Genomic DNA, 26,376 nt, shown 5'->3' on the forward strand with positions numbered 1-26,376 from the left:
AAAAAAAAAAAAAAAAAAAAAAAAAAGAAAAGGGACTTCCATCTGCTTGGTAGGAGTATGTTTAGAAATTAATAGTGATATTTCTTGAGTATTCACATATTCCAAGAACTTTACATACTTTTTTATTTTTTTTAGATGGAGTCTCGCTCTGTCGCTCAGGCTGGAATGCAGTGGTGCGATCTTGGCTCACTGCAACCTTTGCCTCCTAGATTCCAGCGATTCTCCTGCCTCAGCCTCCTGAATAGCTGGGATTACAGGTGCCCGCCACCAAGTCCGGCTAATTTATGTAATTTTAGTACAGATGGGGTTTCACCATGTTGGCCAGGCTGGTCTCGAACTCCTGACCTCAGGTGATCCGCTCGCCTCAGCCTCCCAAAGTGCTGGGATTACAGGCGTGAGCCACCACGCCTGGGCCATACTTTTTATTTTATTTTATTTTTTTAAGAGCCAGGGTCTCACTCTCAGTTGTGTGATTATAGCTCACTACAGCCTTGAACTCCTGGGCTCAAATGATCCTCCCATGTTAACCTTCTGAGTAGCTGAGACTACAGTGTGTGCCACCATGTCCGGCTAATTTTTTTTGTTTTTTTGTTGAAATGAGTTCTCACTTGTTGCCCAGGCTGGTCTGGAACTCCTGACTTCAAGTAATCCTCTCGCCTCCCAAAGTGCTGGGATTATAGGTGTGAGCCACTGTACCCAGCCACATTATTCTTTTTTTAATTATCAGAATTCTCTTTACAGAGGGGGTATGGAGAAACGGAGGCAGAGAGGTTAACCAGCCCAAAGTAACCCAGCTCTTACTGAACAGAACGATCACTTGCACCTCAGCTGTTCAGCTTTAAGATCTAGGCTCTTCGCACTCCTCAAGAGAGATGAATGTGCCAGAGCACCAATTCCCAAAAGAACCATGGCATAAAGGCTACCGGGAACCTGTTGTTCATGGTAGGCAATGGGGCAAAGAAAGGAATGAAGGAGGAAGGGGAATTCCACTAGATACCAGTAAGCACCCCCACTCCCACCTCCCAACTCTGACATTTCTGAAGACCAGAAACGTTTCCAGACATTGCTAAGTGTCCCCTGGGGTGAAAATTGCTCCCGTTTGGAAACAATGTGATAAGAGGACCAGGCTGTTGTCTGGTTGTTTGTTATTAAATGTGGGAAACAGCACAGGTCAGTACCAAATAGTTGCAGTGTGCTTTCAGGGATGCCATGGCAATCAATAAGCAATAGTCAGGGTGCCCCGTGCTCAGGTACGTGACAAATACCTACTTGTTTCACTGACCAGAGAAGGCCTGGCGAGGCCAAGACCTATGATGTGGAACAGCTGTGACCAGGTCCATGGGACAGTTAGCCTCTTCCCCTTCCCACAGAAAATCAGACCCAAGGATTCCAGCCCAATCGTCCCTCTTTGAGAATCTCACCACGCAGGAGTGTCTAAGCTGGACTTGGGTTAAAGCCCAGGGCACTCAGGTATCCCAGGAAATACATATCTGTGATCAAAACCCCAAATGAGAATGGTATGCAGAAGGATAAGGCCCCTTGGCCGGGCGTGATGGCTCACGCCTGTAATCCCAGCACTTTGGGAGGCCGAGACGGGCGGATCACGAGGTCAGGAGATCAAGACCATCCTGGCTAACACGGTGAAACTCCGTCTCTACTAAAAATACAAAAAAATTAGCCGGGCGTAGTGACGGGCGCCTGTAGTCCCAGCTACTCAGGAGGCTGAGGCAGGAAAACGGTGTAAACCCGGGAGGCGGAGCTTGCAGTGAGCCGAGATCGCACCACGGCACTCCAGCCTGGGCCACCGAGCAAGGCTCCCTCTCCAAAAAAAAAAAAAAAAAAAAAAAAAAAAAAAAGGATAAAAAGAATAAAGTCGGCCGGGCGCGGTGGCTCAAGCCTGTAATCCCAGCACTTTGGGAGGCCGAGACGGGCGGATCACGAGGTCAGGAGATCGAGACCATCCTGGCTAACACGGTGAAACCCCGTCTCTACTTAAAAAAAAAACACAAAAAACTAGCCGGGCGAGGTGGCGGGCGCCTGTAGTCCCAGCTACTCGGGAGGCTGAGGCAGGAGAATGGCGTGAACCCGGGAGGCGGAGCTTGCAGTGAGCTGAGATCCGGCCACTACGCTCCAGCCTGGGGGACAGAGCGAGACTGCGTCTCAAAAAAAAAAAAAAAAAGGAATAAAGCCCCTCATCCCCACAACATCTACATGGCTTGTAAAAAACTCTGTAGCTTTACCCAAGTTCTTGTCTCAAGTAAAGACCCATCCAGGTAAACTCTGTTCTGTGTCAAGGCTGAATGTTATATCCCAATGCAAGCAGCAAAGATATTGAGATCTTCTTCACTGAAGTTCTTCAAATTCACTGTCTGGTTGTTATTAAATGTGGAAAACTGTAACCCGTTGGTTTTACTCAAATTACTAACACTTCAGAACCAACATTCTTTTGGCCCCAGTACTGCAGAACAGAATAGCTCACCTTTACTCCCTGTATCGTCCTCTAGTTTCTGTTCATTTCCACTAATTTTATAAAAGGGTTTCTCTAACCCAGTTAAGCTCTCTGAGATCATCTTTACAGTGGGGCCATAATGCCAGCTCAATGAACTCAGATTACAGGTCTCCTTTCACATTCTCAAAAATGATTCAGAAACCCAAGAACTTCTGATTCGGTTATATCTATTGATATAAATTAGGAATTATAATCTGAGAAATCTTTAAAACACAGAATACACAGGCACATATTCCATTAGTTGTCAGAGTGATGAAGTCACTAATTTTTTTTGTATTTTTAGTAGAGATGGGGTTTCACCGTGTTAGCCAGGATGGTCTCAATCTCCTGACTTCGTGATCCACCCGCCTCGGCCTCCCAAAGTGCTGGGATTACAGGTGTGAGCCACCGCACCTAGCCTTGGATTTCAATAAGTTTTATTTTCCTGTCCTCCATCCACTTTGTCATGAAGAGAGGATAACAAAAGTCTGTCTTCCCTTCCCCAAAATTCTCTATTTTGGGAGTTATTCTTTGAAATATAAGTAGAAAATTTCCCCAGGGCAGCCTGATGCACAAAGAAGGGTTTGGTCTCTGTCCTCATTGTACTGTACCTAGATTATCCATAACCCTCCCTGGGAATAACATTCTATGGGATGCAGGGTTTGCTTTCCCCCAGGATTCAGTAACATCAGTCACTCACTTCTTTCCTGGAGCAACTATGCTCCATCACTTAAGGGGAAAAAAAAAATGCTTATTTTTTTTTTATACCCACTGCCCTCAACTTCCATATATTATGAAATGATTTAAGTAATACCATTGTTTTTGTAACTGCGGTAAAATATACATAACATGAAATTTGCCACTGTAATCATTTTTAAGTGCACAGTTCAGTGGCATTAAGCATATTCACGCTGTCATCCAACCATGACCACCACTCATCTCCAGTACTTTTTCCTCTTCTCAAATGGAAGCTTCATACCCATTACACAACTCCCCTTGTCCCTTACCCCACCCCAGGAACCACCATTCTACTTTCTGTCTCTACGTATTTGACTCCTTAAATAATACCATTTTGAGTGATAAAAGGAACTGAAGGGGCCGGGCGCGGTGGCTCATGCCTGTAATCCCAGCACTTTGGGAGGCTGAGGTGAGCGGATCACCTGAGGTGGGGAGTTTGAGACCAGCCCTACCAACATAGAGAAACTCCGTCTCTACTAAAAAACAAAAAACAAAAATAAGTTATCCGGGCGTGATGGCGCATGCCTGTAATCCCAGCTACTCAGGAGGCTGAGGCAGGACAATCACTTGAACCCAGGAGGCGGAGGCAGCAGTGAGCCAAGATTGTGCCATTGCACTCTAGTCTGGGCAACAAGAGTGAAACTCCGTCTCAAAAAAAAAGGAACTGAAGTACAATAAAGGAGGGAGAAAGGAACAGAAGATGGACAATAAGAGTCACCATTTGGTTTAGTGCTTTTGGTTGTGCCAGGAATGTGATCAACACTTGATATACGTTATCTCCTTTAGGGGCTGTTCCCATCTAAACACGCAGAGGGGTTAAGTGACTGCAGGAGCTCACAGAGTTTAGAAGGCTTGGGGCTGAGTGCGGTTGGCTCATGCCTGTAATCCCAGCACTTTGGGAGGCAGAAGGATTGTTTGAGCCTAGGAGCCTGTTGCCTGGATAATATATTGAGACCCTGTCTCTACAAAAAAAAAATTTTAAACTAGCTAGGCATGGTGGCCCACACCTGTAGTCCCAGCTACTTGGGAGGCTGAAGTGGGAGGATTACTTGAGCCCGGGAGTTTGAGGCTGAGTGAGCCATGATCATGCTACTGCACTCCAGCCTGGGCAACAAAGCAAGACCCTGTCTCAAAAAAGGGTTAGAACTGGGGTTGGAACCTGTGTTAGTATGATGACTAAACCCAAGTCTTAACCCTTACATGGTCCCCCTCCCCCAACCACTTTGAAAAGTCAAGCTTCCTTTGACTCTGTTCTCTGTCTTCTGGTGATTTTGATTACCAGAGTCTGTATTTGTGCTTTGCAAAGAAGTTCCCAAGACACTGAGGGCTGGACGTGGGTTAGTGGGCTGACCATATGGTTCAATTTTCCATCCACCCCTCATACCTTGGTTTCCCCGCTGCTTATCAGAAGAGCCGGATTAAAAACCAGCTCTCCTCCCTCTCAACATAGTTTTCCACCTTCCCATGCTGTTGGACATGTTGCTTCTACATTTCACATTTGCCTAAATGTGTAAACAGAGAAAGGAGAGACGGCAAACATGAAGAGCCCTCGGTAATTTCACTGGCTTGAACCCCGCTAAAGCATTTAAAAGAATAGATGTCTGGGTCCACTGGGTTCCTCAAAACATCTAGTGGCAGAGTAACTTGATCTCTCTGCAACCAGAATAGATGCCACTACCAAGCGAACATTCCCAGAACACAGATCCTACAATACCCGCTCTTTTGTCAGAAGCCTTCAGTGGCTCCCAGTTCTTTAGAGAATGAACACCAAACTCTTTAACTTGAGAGCCTCTTCCTTCCGCAGCAGCTTTCAATGCTCCTTGAAGAACATCTTGCTCCCTTTTCTTCTGCCCTGTTCTGGAGATTCTTTTCCTACCTCATCCTGTCTCCTCGTACCTTTGTCTTACACAACTCCCCCTCTGTAAACCTGCCTAACTCCTCCAGTCCACGTGGACTCACTTTTCACTCACCACAATCACTCTCTGTGTTCAGGGGAAGAAGAGGATTTGATTCTACGTAGTACATATAGACCGTGAGTTCCTTCCAACCGAACCTTCTCTGAATGACTCAGAGATAGACTGAGGACATCGCCCACAAGCTCATGATCACATACATGACTTAGTGACTGCAGGGGCCTGCTATGAGGATGGCAGCCCAGCACTGCCTGCCACCAGCTCTCTTCTGGAGAACACATCTCCCCCTTGCTCCCTACCCATGGCAGCGCAGCCCCTGGGGCACAGTTGACTAGCCTAAGGATGAACCCCCAGTCCAAGATGGGCCAATGAATCCCTTTTCTGGAATTTTTCAGACTCAAAACCCAGAGAGTTCAGGCCCAGGGATACTGGGGGGCTGTGTCTCCTACCAAATGGGGAGTGAGAGAATAGAGCAGATGCATGGATGGAGAAGACTTGAGGAGGGGGCCGCTGGCATCCAAGCCCTGGAGTCAGCTGCTGTGCAAGGGCATCAGTACCCCTGTCATGGGTTCTGTGACACAGCCCAGAATCCTCAGAGCAAATTCCTCTTTCTGCTCAACAGAGCTCAGGCTGAGTTTCTATTATGTGGAACTAACAGTTTTAACCAAGCCTGTGACTACTAAAAGGCATCTGATTTCTTTTCTTTTTTGGGGGGCTAGGGGTAGGGGGGGCGGGAAGAGGGAGAGAAACAGGGTCTCACTCTATATCCCAGGCTATAGTGCACTGGCATGATCATGGCTCACTGCAGCCTCGAACTCCTGGGCTCAAGCGATCCTCTTGCCTCAGCCTCCCGAGTAGCTAGTACTACAGGCGTGTGTCACCATGCCCAGCTTATTTATTTATTTATTTTTATTCTTTTGTGGACAGGAGGTCTCACTATGTTGCCCAAACTGGTCTTGAACTGCTGGCCTCAAGCAACTCTCCTGACTCAGCCTCTCAAAGTGTTCAGATTACAGGTGTGAGCCACCATGCCCAGGTAAGCATCTGATTCTTATCTAGAAAAACTGGCAAAGACAAAAGGAGGCAAAGAGAAGAAAGGGTTGTTTTTTTGTTTTTTGTTTTCTGACAGAGTCTCGCTCTGTTGCCCAGGCTGGAGTGCAGTGGCATGATCTCAACTCACTGCAAGCTCTGCCTTGTGGGTTCATGCCATTCTCCTGCCTCAGCCTCCCGAGTAGCTGGGACTACAGACGCCTGCCACCACACCTGGCTAATTTTGGGTATTTTTAGTAGAGATGGGATTTCACTGTGCTAGCCAGGATAATCTCGATCTCCTGACCTTGTGATCCTCCCACCTCGGCCTCCCAAAGTGCTGGGATTACAGGTGTGAGCCACCACACCTGGCCAGAAGAAAGGGTCTTATTTCAGATCTGCAAAGAGAAGCAGAAGGGTCTTATTTCAGATCTTGGCTCTTCTGAGCTATTCAGTCTCAGGTTATGTAGAGAACTCTCTAGGACTCGATTTGCTCATGGTAAAATGGGAATCTGGACTGGATCTCAAATTAGCCTTAACAATTAAAGGAGACACCATAGGTAAAGCTCTCAGCACTCGGCAAGCACCCAATACCTGATGGCTGACTTCTACATGGTCATCCAACATTTCCCATAAGCCAGGCTCTGAGCTAAGTGCTCCATAAATATCTCGTAGACCCCCCACTACAATGACAAAGGCAGCATCAGCCCTGCTGCACAGAGAAGAATACACCGAGAAATGAAGTACCTTTTCCGAGCTCAGTCAGTCAAGGCTGGGTCTCTGTAATATGACATTCCCTTTCTTGTCCTTTTCTTAATTTCCCCACATTGTACTCTTAAGCCTTGGAGAGAGCTAAAACCATGCCTGTTGATCATGTTCTTTTTCTCTCTCTTTTTTTTTGTTTTTTTGTTTTGGGAGAGAGAAGGTCTCTCTGTTGGCCAGGCTGGAGGGCAGTGGCACAATCTCAGCTCACTGCAGCCTTGACCTCTTGGGCTCAAGCAATCCTCCCACCTCAGCCTCCCAAGTAGCTGAAACCACAGGCATGCACCACCATGACTGGCTAATTTTTGTGTTGTTTGTAGAGATGGTATTTTGCCATGTTGCCCAGGTTGGTCTCAAATCCCTGAGCTCATGCAATCGGCGCGCCTCAGCCTCCCACAGTGCTAGGATTACAGGCATGAGCCACCATGCCTGGCCCATGCTGTTTTCCAAACCTCTCCCTAAGAATCTTCTCTAACATGGGGTGGTGGTTATGGGGCATTTATTCCACCATGAGTTACAGAGTCAGGGCAAACCAGGCTTTGCTAGAAACACCAGCACCTCTCATGTTCCCGGCCATGAGACTCTCCACAGGTGAAGCTATTAAAGTCAACCTTCAAAATTCTTAGGAGCTCTATAAGATGCTTAATAAACACTGATTGAATTGGAGGGTTAAAATGCCCGGGACATAAACATAGACTCCTGTGATTTGGTGATGGTTTAAGACCCTTACATTGATTGACTGATTGATTGACTGATTGGAGACAGGGTCTTCCTCTGTTGCCCAGCCTAGAGTACAGTGGCACAATCACAGCACACTCCAACCTCCACCTCCAGCGATTCTCCTGCCTCAGCCTCTCAAGTAGATGGAACTACAGGTTCGCACTACCACTCCCAGCTAATTTTGTTTTTTTAATAGAGACGGGATTTTGCCATATTGGCCAGGCTGGTCTCAAACTCCTGGCCTCAAGTGATCTGCCCGCCACAGCCTCCCAAAGTGCTGAGATTACAAGTGTGAGCAACCATGCCTGGCCAACACCCTTACTTAATAGCAAACTCTAAGAAATGTCAATTTTATTCTATTTTAACTTTTTAGGACTTAAACTGTCACAGGTAACAGAGTCTGTCTTTCAATGCTGTAAGTAGAATCTCTCCAAACTAGAATATCAAAGAAAGATTTAAAATATGATACAGAAGCTCAAAATATTAGAAGAACAAGGAACCCAGAACAGCCTCTTCACATTAAGTACAAGAGAGAGGCTCAGAAAGCTGGAGAGATGTGTCCATGCCTGGTCTGAGGCAGGGTCTGGCCTGGCGCCCTGGCCTGCTGCTCCCCGGTGGGGGCTTGCCCTCATCCCAACTCTGCCTCCCTAGCTGATCCTGTCTGTACCTCCTCCCACAGAATGGAAAAGAAGAGAAGGAGGGGATCATAAATCATATTTCTCTCATGAGTTTAGAGCGTTCTTTTCTGAGAAGTTCAAAAGCACTCAGTAATAAACCGAGGTGACAAGTTTATGTCTTTTGCTTTTAAAATGAAATTTTATTTGAACTCTTGGAGAGGCATTTTAATTTAGGACATTCCTCTCTTATTTCAAGGTTTCACCCTGTGGCATTGTCTGTGAGTGGGTGGGTGGGTGAAGAGGGTGGGTGCTGGGGAGGGGGTTAGCCTGTGTCTAGGCCACCCCTCTTCCCCCACAGGCTTTTCCGAATGCCTGGCCCGCCTGCAGCGGACAGAGTCCTCCCTTCGTGGGTTTTCAACAAGTTTCAACATCCACAGGAAGGAGCCCCCACCCTCAAGCTAGCTTGGCTGTTTTCCTCCTATGCCTTTTCTGCCTCTGTCCACTGCCCGCTTTTTCAGAGCCAAGAAATGGATGGAAAATCATGAATTCTGCAGGGACTAAGCTGCGGGAATCACTTTGCCTTCCTTTAACCTATTTTTTTGCTACCAGCCCCTGGGGGCTCAGAAAACAAGAAAACGCAGTTGTCAAAGTTAATGAAATTGAGACTGAGAACAACCACACTTTAAGATGATGAGAGAAAGAGAGAGGGGAGGCAGGAGAGCAAGAGAGGAAGAGACAGAGATCTTGACTCATCGCACCTCCCGCACCGGCCCAGGCTTTAAACAAATGCAAAACTGTCTTTCTTTGGCCCAAGCTTTGTGCTAATGATTTTATTCAGGTGTAAACTCAAAGCCAAACTGCAATGACTAACCATGTGCAAATGCTGCCCGCCATCAGCCTTTCCAGAGAAACGTGGGGGCTGCTGCTTGCAAGCAGGTAGAACCACATGCTCAGCTTCTGGGCCCCTGCATCCAATAAATATTTGGAGAATGAATCAACTTAAGAAGCACTTAATGATTCAACATATGCCTAGGGTTTTTTATTCCCCCTGGCATCACGGGCCAGCAGGCCAAATCATACAAAACTCTCCAAGTAAAACCACTACATGGTTGTTCCAGGCAGAGGAGGAAATAGTTGGGTTCTCCGAGTGACTTCAGCAAGTTTCCCCACCACTAAACCATGGGAGAACTACAGGATGACCCTGTGATCCCTGTTCCAACCCATTTATAGATGCGAGAGACAAAAAGATGGAGCCCCACCAGACTGGGGCAAAGCAAATGAAGCCAAGGAGCCGATTCCTGCATAACAGCAGTTAAAGTACAGGAGAAAATGTTATAATAGGAGCGTAATGCCTACAAGGAAAGCACTGTTCCTACCCTGTAGATGTAGCTGGCATTTCTCCTAGGAAAACACTAAAATATCCTCAAGGGGGTCATTGCTCTCCTACCACCACTAAGCAGCTCTGGCCAATTATTTAAACGATGAAGTATCAGGGCCTGAGCCACCTAAAACACCTCGATTCAACTTTGTGAACTGTAAAGCAAACAGCTAATAATTCCTGTGGGGTTCTTTTTTCCAACTAAAGGGCAGGAAAACTTGACAAGTGACTTGAAGTTATTCAGAAGACAAGAGGGATGCAAAAACCACAAATAGATTAGACCTGTACCTGGGGCCAAAGGTCTTTCAAGAGACTATGGCAGGGACTACTTTAAGTCTGGAAAGTCTCCCCTCTCTAGCACCCTGCTTCAAAACTACCCCTTCTCTCTCCTGGATTTCTCAAAGACAGCCTCAAGAGGTTAGGAACCAGGACAGTTTTTTTGCCCCAGCTCTCTCCCCATGGTACTTAGAATGGCAGCTTTTGAGAATATAACAGATATCCAGTCAGTACCACTATCCTTAGGAGAGACCACCTTTCTCCCAACCAAACTTCAAATCACCTTCTCTAAACCTTTCTTTTTAACAAAATGATGCAGTTTAAACAAAATCCAGTTTAAAACAGGTTGTTACCTGTCATATTTTACGATTGTTGATGAGTGCCTTTCCAAAGTAAATTTATTTCTATCTTATACTGCAGTCAGAGTAATGCTGACCCTCTTGGCTAAAATGTCTTTTTTAGTACTTCTAAATGGAGTGATGGTAGCCAATGGCAGCAAACGTTTATTGAGGGCTTACTTTTGTGGTGAGGCGTTTGCATCTCATCTCACCTCCTAACCACCTATGAGGTAAGTTCTAATACAGGACCATAATTGCTGTCTGCCATTCTGAAACCAAAAAAAGCTCTAAAACCCAAACATTTTCCCATAACTTACTTGGCAGCAAAACTTAATGGACCTGAAACTCATCTGGAGGCAAAGCTGCCGTGAACTAACATTAGGTTATTTAGATTTTAGTTATCCCACTTAATGTGAAGATCCCTATGGTTTGCTATACAAATGTGAATGTGTTTGGTTACTGAGTGCTTCCCTGGGTCTCTTGGAGGTTACTTAATATAAAATCTATAACCCTTAATGCCTTTCTAAACCCCCCAAATCTCAGAATTCTGAAACATCTTGCCCCAAGGGTGTAAGATAAAGTATTGTGAATCTCTATTATTAGCCCATTTCACAGATAAGAAACTAACACTCCTTGAGTGAAGCAACTTGCCCAAGGCCACATGGTGGACAAGAGGCTAGAGCCCACTCTGAGACTGGCAGTCTCTCTGAGTCTGGGCTTGTAAACACTGGTGGGCCACTATAAGGCATGTCTCAGTCCCCACCTTAGACAACTTCAGCTGGGAAGAAGCACTGTGCCAGCATGGCTTTTCTCCATAATCAACTATCTGAGGAATGCTGAAATGGAAGAGCAGAAAACACCAACCAGAAACACAGTGATTCCAAGGGCCTGGTGCTTACCTTGCCTAGGACAGTGAGGCATGGTTTCGGGTCCAATTCTGGCTGTTCCAGCTTCACCACTCCTACCCAGCCATATTCATACAAGTCCTCTTCGTCATTATTATTACATAGGCCCAGAGGGTGCATCTAGGAAATAAAATGGAAAGAAAACTTCAGCAGGCAAGCTACATGTTTGCTTGACTCATACTGTGTATTTCTCAGATACTATAGCCAAAAGTAATGTCAAAACTTAAAATTTTAAGAGTGGGGATGGTTTTTCAACCCAAGGGGAATTTTATTTCAGCACAATGAGCTGAGCACTGGGGAGAACACAATAGAGCCATTATAAATGTATATTATGCATGCTTCTTTACTGCCTTTTAAGTGATGGTGATCCAAGGTGGAAACTGCCCAATAGGATCTAGGGAAAGAAAACAGCACAATTCCCATATAAATGCCAATCTAAATTGCTGTGAAATACCATAAATTTAACACTAAGTAGCAATTACAGACAAGACTAGCTAGGTTAGTATCCAAGATTGTTTGGCTTCTAGACTTCAACAACATGTCTACTTCAACTTACGTAAGAGGATCTGGAAACACATCCCGGACTCTATGCAGAGACCACAGAAATCACCAGTGTAATTAACAGGCTGTTTAAAGGCTACCCGTGGTTACTGGGAAACAGATAAAATTCTTTGAGGTCTTTTCAAAATTTGCAAAGCACAAAATCAAAGATGGGTAGATAAGCAGTGTCAAATTTCTGTGTGTGAAAGTGCAGTCAAACCAGAACAACCCTAAGGTCTGTGCTCACAGTTCTATCATTGAGTGGTACCAGGCCCTAGAATCCCTAATAACAATCTGAGAAGAGGAAATCCTCAGGGATAAACATAACTTATCAAGAAGTTGATAAGCCTAGCACTGTGTGTGCTAAGCTCTTAAATAAGGGTAAGAAATACGTCTTTAGATTCATGACAAGTTAGAAACACAAGAGACCTAAGAACACACTGTAGACAGAATATGGTCCCCAAGTTATCTATGTCCTAATCTCCAGAACCTGTGCATAAGTTACCTGACACAGCCAGAGACTTTGCAGATGTGATTGAGTTTGAGATGGACAGATTCCCTGAATTATCTGGGTTGGTCCAGAGCAATCACCAAGGTCCTCATAAGGGAAGCAGGGAAGCATGAGAAAGACGGAGAACAGATGTGATGACAGAAGCAGAGGCTGATGTACTCTGAAGGTGGAGGAGGGGGCCATTAATCAAGAAATGAGGATGGCCTCTAGAAGCTGACAAAGATGAAAAATGGATTCTCCCCTCAAGCTTCCAGAAAGAATGTAGCCCTGAAGACCTGTTTGGAACTTCTGACCTCCAGAACTGTAAGAGAAAATATTTGTGTTGCTTTAAGCCACTAAGTTTGTAGAAACTTGTTACAGCAGCAAATAGGAAACTAATACGCCCACCTTGTCCCCTGGTTGTTTTACAGATAAGAACAGAAATCTAAGATAAGTGGCTTTTCCAACACACAGCCAGTATGTAGCACACCCGGAGGTCTCCAGGCCCTTGGATTCACAATCCAGTGCCTTCCCACTCCACTTGCTTACTTTATCCTCCCTTCCTCTGAGAGCTGACCATCTGACAGGGGAAGTCTAAGAGATAAAATCCTTAGAAAAAAAAGTTTCCAGCTCTAAATCCTGTGGTATTCAAGTGTAACATGAGTTTGGTGCAGGCAGCAAGAGTTGCTAGAATGTCTGGGGAGACTTTGTGCAGCTGCTGAGCCTCGAGAGAGCTTCGAAGGAAGAGTTAGACTGACCAGGGCAAAATGAGAGAGGGAAGTCAGTTCCAAGCCTGGGGAGGAGTTGCTAAGAGATGATATAGAGCGGGGAAAAGAATGCATCCAGTCTGATGAGTAGGAAGGGTTACTGTCTACACTGAGAAGGAAAGAGAAGGGCTCAAAAATCAGGATGGAGTCTGGACACCAAGACAGTATTACAGGTTCTTAGGCAGAAGATGGTGTACTGAAAGAAGTTATTTTAGGCAGGCAGGTAACCTCTTCAGCAGTGGTATTCTTGGACTCTAGAGACAGCAACAAGTGGAGGGCAAAGGGTGCAGGCCAAAAATGAGAGATCCTTGACAATTCAATGAAACAATAGGAAAGGGGTTGCACAAGTTCATAAGGCAGGTGAGAGGTCACCACTGCTGAGCACAGGGCGGCCAGCAGCTGTCTTTATAGTGGATGAGAGATACCCCACCCCTTGGGAATTCCAAGATATGAGATAGAGGGCCCTGGGACATCCAACTTTGCAGGAGCTTTCAGGCTCACGGAATATGCCTGAAGGGCCAATGGAGGTTCTGTGGTGCTGCGGGTGGTACAACCTTTCCTCCAGGATGCCCCCGCAGGATTCAGCCCACTCTAGAATGTTCTACAGTTATTAAACAATGAGTAGTCTGAAATGCTGAGACCTCCGACTAGAAAAAAGGTGAGCAAGAGGAATGAGCCAATTATGTCAACAGCTCAGGCACCTCTGACCTCCGGGAAAGGGCTCAAGACCCGGCTCACTCCAGCACAGCTCAGCCAGCTTCCGGAAGTCTCAGGTCAAATCATGGTAATGGCAACCAATATTCCACAGAATTTTTAACCTGGCCACGCAACTTGGAGGTTTCCAGATGAATGGCTGCTTTTGGTTACTTATATATTTATGGGGTTTGACCAATGATAAAGAGTTGCCTTGGAGGAGCAGAGGCATCACTCAGGTCTAAGACGTTGCATCTATATCAAAACTTTACTAAAGAAAGGAGCCAGGCACAAAACACCGCATACTGTATGATTCCATTACATGTCCAGAAGAGGCAAATCCATTGAGACAGAAAGCAGACTAGTGGTTGCCAAGGGCAGCAGGGAGGGGGTAAATGAGGAGTGACTGCTCAATGGGTACAGGGCTTCCTTTTGGGTGATGGAAACGTTCTGGAACTAGATGGTGGTGAAGATTGCACAACACTGTGAACATATTAAATGCCACTGAATTTCATGCTTTAAAATGATTACAATGGTGAATTTTATATGAATTTCACAATTAAAAGGTTTAAAAAAAAAACAAAAAGCAACTGTCCTAAGAGCTTACTCAGGAATGACTTACGCCCTGCCTAGCACTGTCCTCAGCTAACACGGAGATTCCCACAGTGAAGGACAATGTGCTTTCTACCCTTCCAGAGCCTAAGTGAATTCCAGCAGCCCTTCAGGAAACTGTGTCCTGCACAATACTACCTACCACAAGATGAAAAACAGGTTCTTGCACAAGTAAATAACACTGAGAAGCTCTTCATAGGGACTCAGGATCTACATGTGTGAATTAAAGCTCTGCAGTGGCCAATGGTTTAATAGGGCTTTTAACCTTTGCTAAAACCACCATTTCCTACCCTTTGTTTATAAACTTGTTTTGCATTTAATCTGATCACATGATTTCATGGGACACACTTTGAGAGATGCTAAGTTAGGGAGAACACATACACACGCATGACAATAAACCAACAGTAAATATGACATGAGGCAAAGCTAAATGTCTGCAAATGCTGAACACCCACGACGCAAAGACTTAAGGCCACGGTAGAAAGAAATGGAGGGATAGTCGAGGACAGCTGGAGAAAAGACGAGGCTTGGGAAAGTGGCAGATGTGGAGGATGGGGAGAAGACAAGGAATGGGAACCCAGAGGCAGCTGAAGCCAAAGCCCAGGCCTGACCCACTGCAGCCAGTGAGGTGGAAGTGGGCCTGACCAGGCCGGAGGCTTACTCTCTTGAAGAAGCAGAACACACGGCCTCAGGAAAAGCATGTGGAGAGAGTGTCCAGGCATGCAGAAATCTGAACTATGTAAGCCTCAAACACACCCAGGGGTCCCTTAGGGCTGTCAGGCCAGTGCCCTGGGCTGCACTTCACTGCCAGCCTCTCTCCTCTCCTAAGCAGTCATTCCTTCCCACTTTCCTCCAAACTCCTCTATCAAATCTTCCCAACACTGGGGTGGGTGACTTAGAAGCGCAACACGTCAGCCCCATAAAGGGCACTGACTTGTGAACAGGAATGAAAGCCTTTAAAACTAAAAAGATTTTTCTAAAGTGCCAGTGGGAGGGATGCTTTACCCTCTTGTGGAGGGTAAAGAAGCCACTAAGATCACATCTCAGAGGATAAAAAACCTACCTAACCATCCATTCCACTTTCCCACTTCCACCTTAAGTTCCTTCTCTCCTGAGATCCTTATTCCAGTTTACATCTCCAGCACAAGTCTGTTAATTCAATCTAACAGGCTCTTTTGACCCACCTATTGAATACCATATTATATGATTCAGGTCTCCGTTAGCTGGCCCCGATGACAGTATCAACTACCCTAGGCCTCCAGCCACTTCCACTCTGAGGTTCTCTTTTCCCAAGGGCTCCAAGTTATGAGCTCTGGAGATGTTTTTATAGAGAAGCAGAAGTAGTCATTATGTGAAAATATTCCTTAGTGAACTGACCTGTCCCAAGGATGGAGTATTCTAGGCAAAGGTATAAAATGCAAATGAACATACCATTTTGTTTGCATTTTACGGGGAAAGTGAAAGAGAGGCCTTTCCCATTAATTGGACATCTACTATGTTAACACCTTTTTTTTTTTTTTTAAGGCAGGGTCTCATTCTGTCCCCCAGATGGGAGTGCAGTGGCACGATCACAGCTTACTGCAGCCTCGACCTCCTAGGCTCAAGCAATCCTGCCACCTCATTTATTGACTTTTTTTGTGTGTGTAGAGACAGGTCTCACTATGTAGCCCAGGCTGGTATTGAACTCCTAGGCTCAAGCAATCCTTCTGCCTCGGCCTCCCAAAATGCTGGAATTACAGGTGTGAGCTGCTGCACCTGACCGGTTTACACATTTTAATCTCATATTTAATCCAACAGGGAACTCCTGCTAATTGTTGGAATATCAGATGATATAGTGACTAAACTATGTAAATAAGTTGCAAACTAGAACTGCAAATCAGCAACCAATGCAGAATTTAACAGAGTCCATGAAAGTCCTATTAGTCAACAACTGGATTCTACTCAAAGCCAATGGCAAACAATCTAGTTAAGGATTAAAGAAGAAACACGCATGGGAGCTTCCACAGAGAATGATCAAAGGATTAAGAGAGACCTTTGGAAAAAGTGAGAGTCCTCTCAGTTGGAAAACAACTTTTTTTTTTTAGACAGAGTCTCCGTTGCCCAGGCTGGAGCACAGTGGTGAGATCTCGGCTCACTGCAACCTCTGCCTCCTGGGTTCAAGCAATTCTCTTGCCTCAGCCTCCTGAGTAGCTGGGATTACAGCCACCCACCACCACACTTGGCTAATTTTTGTATTTTTAGTACAGTCAGGGTTTCACCTTGCTGGCCAGGCTGGTCTCAAATTCCTGACCTCAGGTGATCCACCTGCCTTGGACTCCCAAAGTGCTGGGATTACAGGCATGAGCCACCGCACCCGGCTGAACTCAAACCTAAGTAAAGGATGCCATATGCACAGTCTTATACAATTTTGCTGAGAATATCCCCACACTGCCCACACGAGATTCAATCTTTGTTTATTCTCAAAAATCAGTCCAAGGCTGCAATTATAATTTAAATATAAACCATTACTTTCATTTTTATTTTTCAAGATATAGCCCCAATGAAATGTTTATTTCTACTTTCTCCTAAGAAATACTGGGCCCTAAGCCAGGCATAGTGACACACACCTACAATCCCAGCTACTGGGAAGCTGAGGTGGGAGGATGATTTGAACCCAGGCGCTTGAGACCAGCCTGGCCAACATAGCAAGATTGTGTCTCAATTTTTTTTAAAAGATAAAAAAGAATTATTAGCCTCTAATTTTAAAAGATCCCAAGGTCCTAATTTGGATAACAATCATCTGTAGAGAATAAGAACCTTTTCCACAAGAAATTCCTATATTCTTCCAAAGTTTCAGCTAGACACTGCTTCCACGCCATCCCTGCAATCATCAGGTAAAAACCAGGCATGTTATTCACACATGCTAACACCAGCCAGCGACATATAGGCACTGACAACATACAAGATCTGTGTGGTTCTGAATGCCTAATCATTCAAAATTCTTCGTAGGATACTTCAGTGTATGGTGTTCAAGCATATTAACTTTGAACTTAATGTAGCATATAAGCATTTAAAAGTTGCAGGCATTTCTGAGTTTACTTTCTTAAAATATATGGATGCATAGGGCTTTCCTAGTCAGATGCTTGACATTTATGTTTTCGCCTTATTATTTTTAAGAAAGTTAAAAACAGCTGAGTTGTAAGAACTCAAGGACATCAGAATGAACTACTAATGAAAACATAAAGAAAAAATCAAATAGACATGGAAACCTTAGACTGGAACCAAGACTCCATCGAACAGAGAATACTAAGGGGAAGGATGGCCTGAAATGAGAAGACAAGCAAAACTTCTGGGGCAGATTCACAGAAGAACTTGATGCAAATAATAAGCTACAATGAAAGTACAAGGGTATAACAGAAAATACGCCCTGGGTTATAACTTTGATTTTGTTTTACTTTTGCTCTTTGTGCAATAACTTTGGGATACTCAACATCTTGCTTAAGTCAACTGAAGGAAAATGCCTACCCACTCCTTTATCATGAGTTTGACATTATTATGAAACTGTCGCTCTTACCCTCTCACTCCTTATTTTGTTCCAATGGATATTTTGGGAAGGAAGGAATGAGATTTGAGATCATGCAATCTTGTGTTGAAATCTCACTTCTGCCTTTTATGATGCACATCACCTAGGCAGATGAGTTGATTTCTATAAACCTTGATTTTTAAAATTATTTGTATAAATTGAAGTGTGATTTTGTTACATGGCTATATTGTGTAGTGGGTGAAATCTGGGCTTTTAGTGTATCCATCACCTGAATAATGTAAATGGTACCCATTAAGTAATTTCCCATAATCCATTCCCCTTCCTCCCCTCCACCCACCCTTCTGAGTCTCTAATGCCTGTACTTCCACACTCTATGCCCCTATATGTTTTCCATATGGATTTTCTTATCTGTAAAATGGAGACTGTAGCATCTGCCTTAACTGATAAGGACAAATACAGACATCCTTAAGGATTAAATGAGATAAAATACATCAACATAGTAACACCAGTAGACATTTCATCAATGGGAAAGCTCTCTCCTTCAACTTCTCTAGACCTGTCATGTTCATTTGTATTTTATGCCTTTACCTAGAATACTTTGCCCTTCAAGACCAACTTAAATGTCACCCCTTCCATGGAGCTTTCTTGAATCAACTAATACTTCTTGAGTCTCAAATGCTTTGTATGGTGCTTACTGGTTCCTACAGCCTCCCCTCTAAGATGGGTACCTGCTTCTAGAAAGACAGTCTTATTCAGAAGTCCCCTTTCACCCTACCCAGAGCTTTGTACCCAACAGGTGCTCAATAAATGACTGCTGGCTGAACAAATGATCTCTGGCCTGGAGGCAGGCCTGCTACCATGTCTCTTGCTGTCTTTGGTGAGCCACTTGGGTCTCTGCTCTGCTAAGTGAGGTACCAGGGCAAATACGTCAGGATTTAATCAACTTGCTGCATGAACTTTGAAAGACCTAGCTCTTACAGTTATTGATTATTGAGTCATCAAAGACATTCCCAGGACAAAAAAGATTTACTGGCAATGGTATAGGAGCAAAGGCTGCTCCTCCTCGGCCTTGCTGTGGGGCCACAGCAGCCCAAGCACGCTGGGGTGGCTACTGCTTACTATACACAGAGACCACAACACTGGTGCCCTTCACCGTGACAGCACCTTGAAAGGGCAGTAGAAGGGGAGGGAGAATGGAAGATGTCCTCCCCAAAAAAGCAAGTCTCAAATTTTCCCACCCATGTCCAACCTCAGGAGTTGCTGTCAGCAACAACAAAACAAAGAAATAAAACTAAGGAAAAGGCAGGCATGGGATCCAAGCACAGGGACTCCCACAGATTAGAGAAAGAGAAATCCCAGGACGATGGCTTTGCAACCAGCCTGTTAAAGGACAGGTCCAGATGGGGCCAGAAGGATGAGGCTACAGGACAGCCAAACAAACAAACAACAACAAAAACATAACTCATTACCCAGTGGGTTAGATGATACTGAGGAGAGTTTTATAGTTCTGAACAAGAGGATGACAAGTGATAGTTACAGCAAACTAAAGTAATGGAGGGCCAGGGTGAGGGGAGCAATGATTAACTCCAGAAAAAAAAACAAAAAGTTACACCAGGATCGGAACCCATAATCAGGGTATGACCTATGTGATATAACTACACTGGAAGAATGCAGAAATGAGAAGAGGGGAGTGAAAAGCAAAATCTTTTTCTACAGAAGGAGGTCAACACATTATTCTGCAATTGACTATAAGAGTTACAGAAATTTAGAAACAATCACAAAGATGAAGAGCAAAAGAAACCACTAAAGAATTGAAAATAGTTGCCTCTGGGAATAGCAATCAGGGGTAGTGAAGGTGAATCAAGAAAATGCTCTTTTTTATTATAAACTGTGATGTACGCTTTGTCTTTTTATAAACAGACATGTGAATGATTTTGATCAAAAATTTTATGCAATGCTAGAAATAATAACTCCCTTTCTCCAAGTGTTCCAGCAGATTCTATGGGTCCTCCTCACTGGAAAAGGCAGGGAAGGATTTCATCAGGCCCAAGAGAGACCCCACAGGATCCCTGCACTGAGGAGCGGACATCTGAAGGGAGACTTTGTCTGAGATGGCTGTTCTGGGAGCCATCCAGGATGTGGGCTGGTGATGACTCAGGGAGACAAAGTAAGAGAAAGAACCGGTAGCTCTCACCACCCTTCGCAACCAAAAATAGCTCCCAGGTGGCATCAGAGTGTGACATAGATTTGAGTGTTACAGAGACAGCAGACACAATAACCAGGGTGATTGTTCTGAGAAGCTCCAGTTTTCTCCCAGACACAGATATAACCTCTAGAAGAGGCACTGAACATTCCACTTGCATTTCTGAATAGAGTTACTAAGGCAAAATGCTACCAACAAGCAATGCATATACCTGGCCATCTCTGGTACCAGGTATCAAACAACTCGTTTTATGTTTAAATATGAAGATGAACTTTCTTCAATTTCCTCAGAGCCCAGTGAGACTGACTATCATGGTTTCATGTGGTTTCATGTTTTGTTAATGGACAAAGAAGGTAGGGGAACTTCGAAGCCAAAAGACGATGTCAGACAAGGTTAAATATCTGGAGAAAAAGAACTATGTTCCCTTGAGTATGGTACATCAAGCCAAACTTTGAAACCAAGACCAGCTCTTTAAGAAGCTTTCAGTACAAAATCCTTGAGATATACTGGTGCACCTTCCACATGTCTGAAAGGGCAAAATTGAAACTAGGGCTAGTGGTGCTTTTATCCAAGGTTACAAATCTCTACACTAGGCTGAGAGTTTAAAATAACTTCAAAACAGCCGCCTGCTTCTAAGTGGGTTACTGTTACACAGGAGCCAAATACTAAACTAATAGGAGGACGAGACATTTCACTCTGTAATATTATCTCATCAAAAAATTCCTGGGGATTTAAAAGGGAAACTTCCTTCCTTTTGTTCTTTTGCCACTATCAGCCAGGGTAGGGTGTCGCTGTGGTACAGAGTTTCACATCAGTCCCAGACCTTTTCTTATAAGGTGTGGTGGCTAGAACTGAGACTTATAATTTACGTGAAGGAATGGAAAAAGGACAGCCCCACCCATTTTTCTCTTGAATCATAAGGATTTTTTTCCCTCTTCTATTGTACAAAGAAACGGACAATTCTTTTGCTCTTTGAACAAACAGCCTAACCCTTTTTCTGGATCTAGAATCAAACAGAACCTGAATAGTTATTCTCCCTGTTGTCATAGCAATGAGGGTAACTGTGATGGGTCAGAAACTACCCCAGACACTAAAAAGCTGCTGGCTGTTGCTGCTGTTTCACAGAGAATTCCAGCTGGGAACTGCCTGAGGACTGTGGAGTTCTCTCGGCTGAGGACTCTGGCTTTCGGAACACTCAGCTGGAGTCTCTCCCAGTGGGTATCACTTTTTTTGAGAAAACCCAAAAAGAGCCTCTATACTTATTTGGTTCCTCTGTATCAAATGAACAACTGAGAAGTGACCTGTCAGAAACTTGGGGAAGCAGCAAGCATTTCAAATCCACTTTTTCCCTTAAGTATCTCCCATGCCCTAGACTTTCATTTTGTCAGAGAATTATGTTGAAACTTACATATGGCCCCATGTATATCTCATATCGGACTTTACAAACCCTCACTTAGAATGGCTGTTGCTAGTTTCAAATAGATAAGATGCCTCGTAAGTTAAAAAAATTTTTAAAGTGTGCAGTAGACTATAGAAACCTTAAGCTAAATTAATTCTAAATTCATTCTTGAAGTGACTCAAAGAGACCCATGTGCCTACCAGATGACAAGTATTGTTCTCTACATAGAAATTCACTGACACAGTTTTACTTCAAATTGCAAGGCAACTTATAAAGGACACTTGATCGTTCTTATTATGAAAAGGATTAGGTGCTTAAACACATCAAAGAGTTACTAAATTAAGATGAAATACAATACTATAAAACAACAAATCATTCAAACTACATGATGCTGAACTGAAACTAGAAAAATAAGTGAAAAAAATTCCAAAGCTATATTAATTTATTTTTTATTGAGACAGGGTCTCACTTTGTCACCCAGGCTGGCGTGTAGAGGCGCAATCTCTCAGTCCCCCAGGTAGTTGGGATTACAGGCATGCACCACCATGCCCAGCTAATTTTTGTATTTTTAGTAGAGACAGGGTCTCACTATGTTGTCCAGGCTGGTCTCAAACTCCTGGATCCAACTCAAGTAACCCACCCACCTCCACCTCCCAACGTGCTGGGATTACAGGTATAAGCCACTGCACCCAGCCTATTTATTTTTTGAGACAGGGTACTGCTCTGTTGCCCATGCTGGAGTGCAGTGGCATGATCTTCACTCACTGCAACCTCTGTCTCATTTATATTTTTATAAATGATGAAGCAACATGAGCTAAGTCAATTCCTTTAGGACAATTAGTGAACCAGATAGTGACAAAGTGGGGCAGAAAGTACAAACGTATTTTTTAAACTTCTCCATATGAGCAGGTACAGAACAAAGATACACTGCAAGGAAAGAAATGATTGAGAGTTAAGGGACACATGCAACTAATTTATAGTAAGAAAACAGAATCATCATCCACCTTATTGGTGATGAATACAACAGCAAAATCAGTCAAGTAAACCAGCTACTAAACCCTACTTGGGCAAACGCATTCTGGCCATGCTGCAAATTGGCTCGATTTGGGGGGAAGCGGTCTGGCAATGAGACAATGCCCAAGCTCTGTATGTCCTTCCCCCAACAATTTCATTTTTCAAACAAACCCTGAGGAAATAACCTCAAAGTAGTAATTTTTTTTTTCTTGAAACAGAGGCTTGCTCTGTTGCCCAGGGTAGAGTGCAGTCGTACGATCTCAGCTCACTGCAACCTCTGCCTCCCAGATTCAAGCGATTCTCCTGCCTTAGCCTCCCAAGGAGCTGGGATTACAGGCACCCGCCACCACGCCTGGCTAATTTTTGTACTTTTAGTAGAGACGAGGTTTCATCACGTTGGCCAGGCTGGTCTTGAACTCTTAACCTCATGATCTGCCCACCTCGGACTCCCAAAATGCTAGGATTACAGGCATGGGCCACTGCACCCAGCCAAAGTAGTTACTTTATATGATGAAATCTTTAAGTAGACCTCCTCTAAACTGTGAAAACTTAGGGAAAGAAAAGTTCCCCCAAAGACTATGTAATAAAAACAATGTGCATAATTTATGGGATGTAATGTCACCACAGTAAGATAATAATGAAGATAATATAGTATTAGAAGTATGTACAAAATTTTCAGAGAAGTTAATGTACAGATTTAAAAATCATATCTGCCTGTAATCTCAGCACTTTGGGAGGCCAAGTTGGGAGGATTACTTGAGCCCAGGAGTTTGGGACTAACCTGGGCAACACGGTGAGACCCCCGTCTCTACAAAAATTAAAAAATTAGGTGGCATGCCCCTGTGGTCCAGTCCTTGCTAATCGAGAGGCCAAGGTGGGAGGTTGCTTGAGCCTGGAGGGTTGAGGCTGCAGTGAGCTATGATCTGGCCATTGCGCTCCAGCCTGGACAGCCTCTCTCAAAAAAATAAAAATAAATAAAAATCACATCTGTATCTAGATGAAAACTAAAAGGAAACAAAGAATTTACAAAGTTAACGGACTGGAGAGTAAGAATAGTAGGAGATTTTTTCTTTTTTGGATTCTACTACTCATTAAAACCAACATTTGCTAAGCACTGACCTTGTGGCTGGACGCCAGGCAAGGAACAGTGATTAAGAGCTGAGCCCTTCTTTAGTGTAATGTTGTTTAATCAGGAGTTTGAAAACAATTATAAAATGTATATGCATCTGCTGACAGGACAGGTGACCAAAATTTGAAGCTAACCAGGGCTTTTTTTCCATAAATTGGCTCTATGTATAACAAATGGCAGTATTAAGTAGTAACATGCATTGTCAAAGAGATGCATTTCAGCCAGGCACAGTGGCTCACGCCTGTAATCCCAGCACTTTGGGAGGCCGAGGCGGGCGGATCACGAGGTCAGGAGATCGAGACCATCCTGGCTAACACGGTGAAACTCCATCTCTACTAAAAATACAAAAACAAAATTAGCCAGGTATGATGGCAGGTGCCTGTAGTCCCAGCTACTCGGGAGGCTGAGGCAGGAGAATGGCGTGAACCCAGGAGGTGGAGCTTGCAGTGAGCTGAGATTGCGCCACTGTACTCCAGCCTGGGTGACAAAGCGAGACTCCGTCTGAAAAAAACCAAAAAACAAAAAAACAAAAAAAGAGATGCATTCCTTTCCCACAATGTTTCCTGATATTTGGGGAATTTCTCACAAGGGACCAATGGATGTATTGGTTTGTTGTAACCTTGAGTAGTTGTCTGAATGCAAAGGAAGGCAGGCCCTTGAGAGGCAGGTTCATTACCTTCCAATTAAGATTTTAAGTTCATTCTTTTTTAAAAAAAATTTCTTTCATTGGAAAAACATAGAAACAAAATGGAAGAAATAATTCAACATTTGCCAAGTAACCATTCTGAGAAGGGGATTCTCAACACGGTGTTAAGAGGGGGCACTTTAGTGAAGGGCCTAAGGCAGAACCTCTTATTCTCCACTCCCTGATGATGCTGTGCTATGCTGTGGTGTGCTATGATGAACAAGAGCTTTGAGCTGCACTGGCCCACGGTGGATCCCAGTACTGCCTCTTCTGTGTGACCTTAGAAGAGTCACGTAACCTTATCTGAAGGGCAGTCCTGATCCTGCCCATCCTGCTTATATTTCTGAGGATCAGATAAAAAGAGGCCCGTGTACCTGGCATGCAAAAAGTAGAGCAATAGATATTACACCAAAAGCATAGGCAACCAAAGAAAAAATTGACAAAATGAACATCAAAATTAAAAACTTTTGTGCTGTTGGCCGGGCGCGGTGGCTCAAGCCTGTAATTCCAACACTTTGGGAGGCCGAGACGGGCGGATCACGAGGTCAGGAGATCGAGACCATCCTGGCTGACACGGTGAAACCCCGTCTCTACTAAAAAATACGAAAACTTAGCTGGGCGAGGTGGCAGGCGCCTGTAGTCCCAGCTACTCAGGAGGCTGAGGCAGGAGAATGGCGTAAACCCGGGAGGTGGAGCTTGCAGTGAGCTGAGATCCGGCCACTGCACTCCAGCCTGGGCGACAGAGCGAGACTCCGTCTCAAAAAAAAAAAAAAAAAAAACTTTTGTGCTGTAAAGGACACCATCAAGAAAGTGTAAAAAAGGCCATGCACTGTGGCTCATGCCTGTAATCCCAGCACTTTCGGAGGCCAAGGTAGGAGGATTATATGAGCCCAGGAGTTTGAGACCAGCCTAAGTAACATAGCAAGACTCTGTCTCTACAAAACATTTAAAAAATCAGCCAGGTGTGGTGGTACATGCCTGTAATCATGGCTACTTGGGAGGCTGAGGCAGGAGGATTGAGCCCACAAGTTTGAGGCTGCATTAAGCCATGATGGCTCCACTGCGCTCCAGCCTGGAGACAGCAAGGCCCTGTCTCTAAAAAATAAATAAATAAATAATTTAAAAGTATAAAACCCACAGAAGAAAATGTATGTGAACTTTTACAACTCAATAATAAAAAGACAAACTATTCAATTAAAAATGGGCATAGGATCTGAATACCTATTTCTCCAAGAGATATGCAAATGTCAACAAGCACATTAAAAGATGCTCAACATCATTAGCCATCAAGGAAATGCAAATCAAAACCATAATGAGATATCATGTCATACCAAGTGTTGGCTACAATGTGGAGTAATTAGAACCCTCAAACACCGCTGATGGCAATGCAGAATGGAGCAGCCACTTTGGAAAACAGTCTGGCAGTTCCTCAAAGGCTTAAACATAGAGTGACCATATGACACCCAGCAATTCCACTCCTAAGTATATACCCAAGAGAAAAGAAAACATGGCCACAGGAACTTGTACATGAATGTTCATAGCAGCACTATTCATAATAACCAAAGAGTGGAAACAATGTGAATGTCCATCAGCCGATGAATGGAAACATCAAGTGTGGTTAACCCGCACCATGGAGTATTATTTGGCCACAAAAATGAACGGAGTACTGGTACATGCTACAACTGGGATAAATCTTGAGAACATGCTGAGTAAAAGAAGCTAGTCACAAAAGTCCACATCTTATATGATTCTATTACATGAAAGCCCAGAATAGGACAGCGACAGTCGATTAGTGGTTGCCTAGCACTGGGGAGGTAGAAGAATGGGAAGACAGCGGAGTAAGAGCTAAAAGGTACAGGGTTTCTTTCTGAGGTGATTTAAATGTTCTAAAATAGATTGTGGTGATGGTTGTACAACTCTGAATATACTAAAAGCCACTGAATTATACACTTTATATAGGTGAATTATATGGTATGTGGATTATATCTCAATAAAGCTGTTATTAAAGAATTATGCAAATAAAGGGTAAATGGGGAGAAAGGGAAAAACATAGTGGGGCAAGACTCTATCACCAGTGGAGTCACATGACGAAAAGAACAGGCTGGGCACAGTGGCTCATCCCTATAATCCCAGCACTTTGGGAGGCCGAGGCAAGGG

General features: G+C 44.2%; 1 protein-coding gene across 2 annotated transcripts in view; it reads right to left on the bottom strand.

The window, feature by feature from the left end:
- Nucleotides 1-26,376, bottom strand: part of ZNRF3 (zinc and ring finger 3) — a 175,309-nt gene that overhangs the window by 60,045 nt on the left and 88,888 nt on the right. For both annotated transcript variants that reach the window (XM_025400379.1, XM_025400380.1), the window contains exon 2: nt 11,159-11,284. In XM_025400379.1, coding sequence (XP_025256164.1) covers nt 11,159-11,284 — 126 coding nt within the window. The remainder of the gene's footprint in view (nt 1-11,158; nt 11,285-26,376) is intronic.

This window comes from Theropithecus gelada, chromosome 10 (assembly GCF_003255815.1).
Source record: "Theropithecus gelada isolate Dixy chromosome 10, Tgel_1.0, whole genome shotgun sequence".
Taxonomy (NCBI): Eukaryota; Metazoa; Chordata; class Mammalia; order Primates; family Cercopithecidae; genus Theropithecus; species Theropithecus gelada.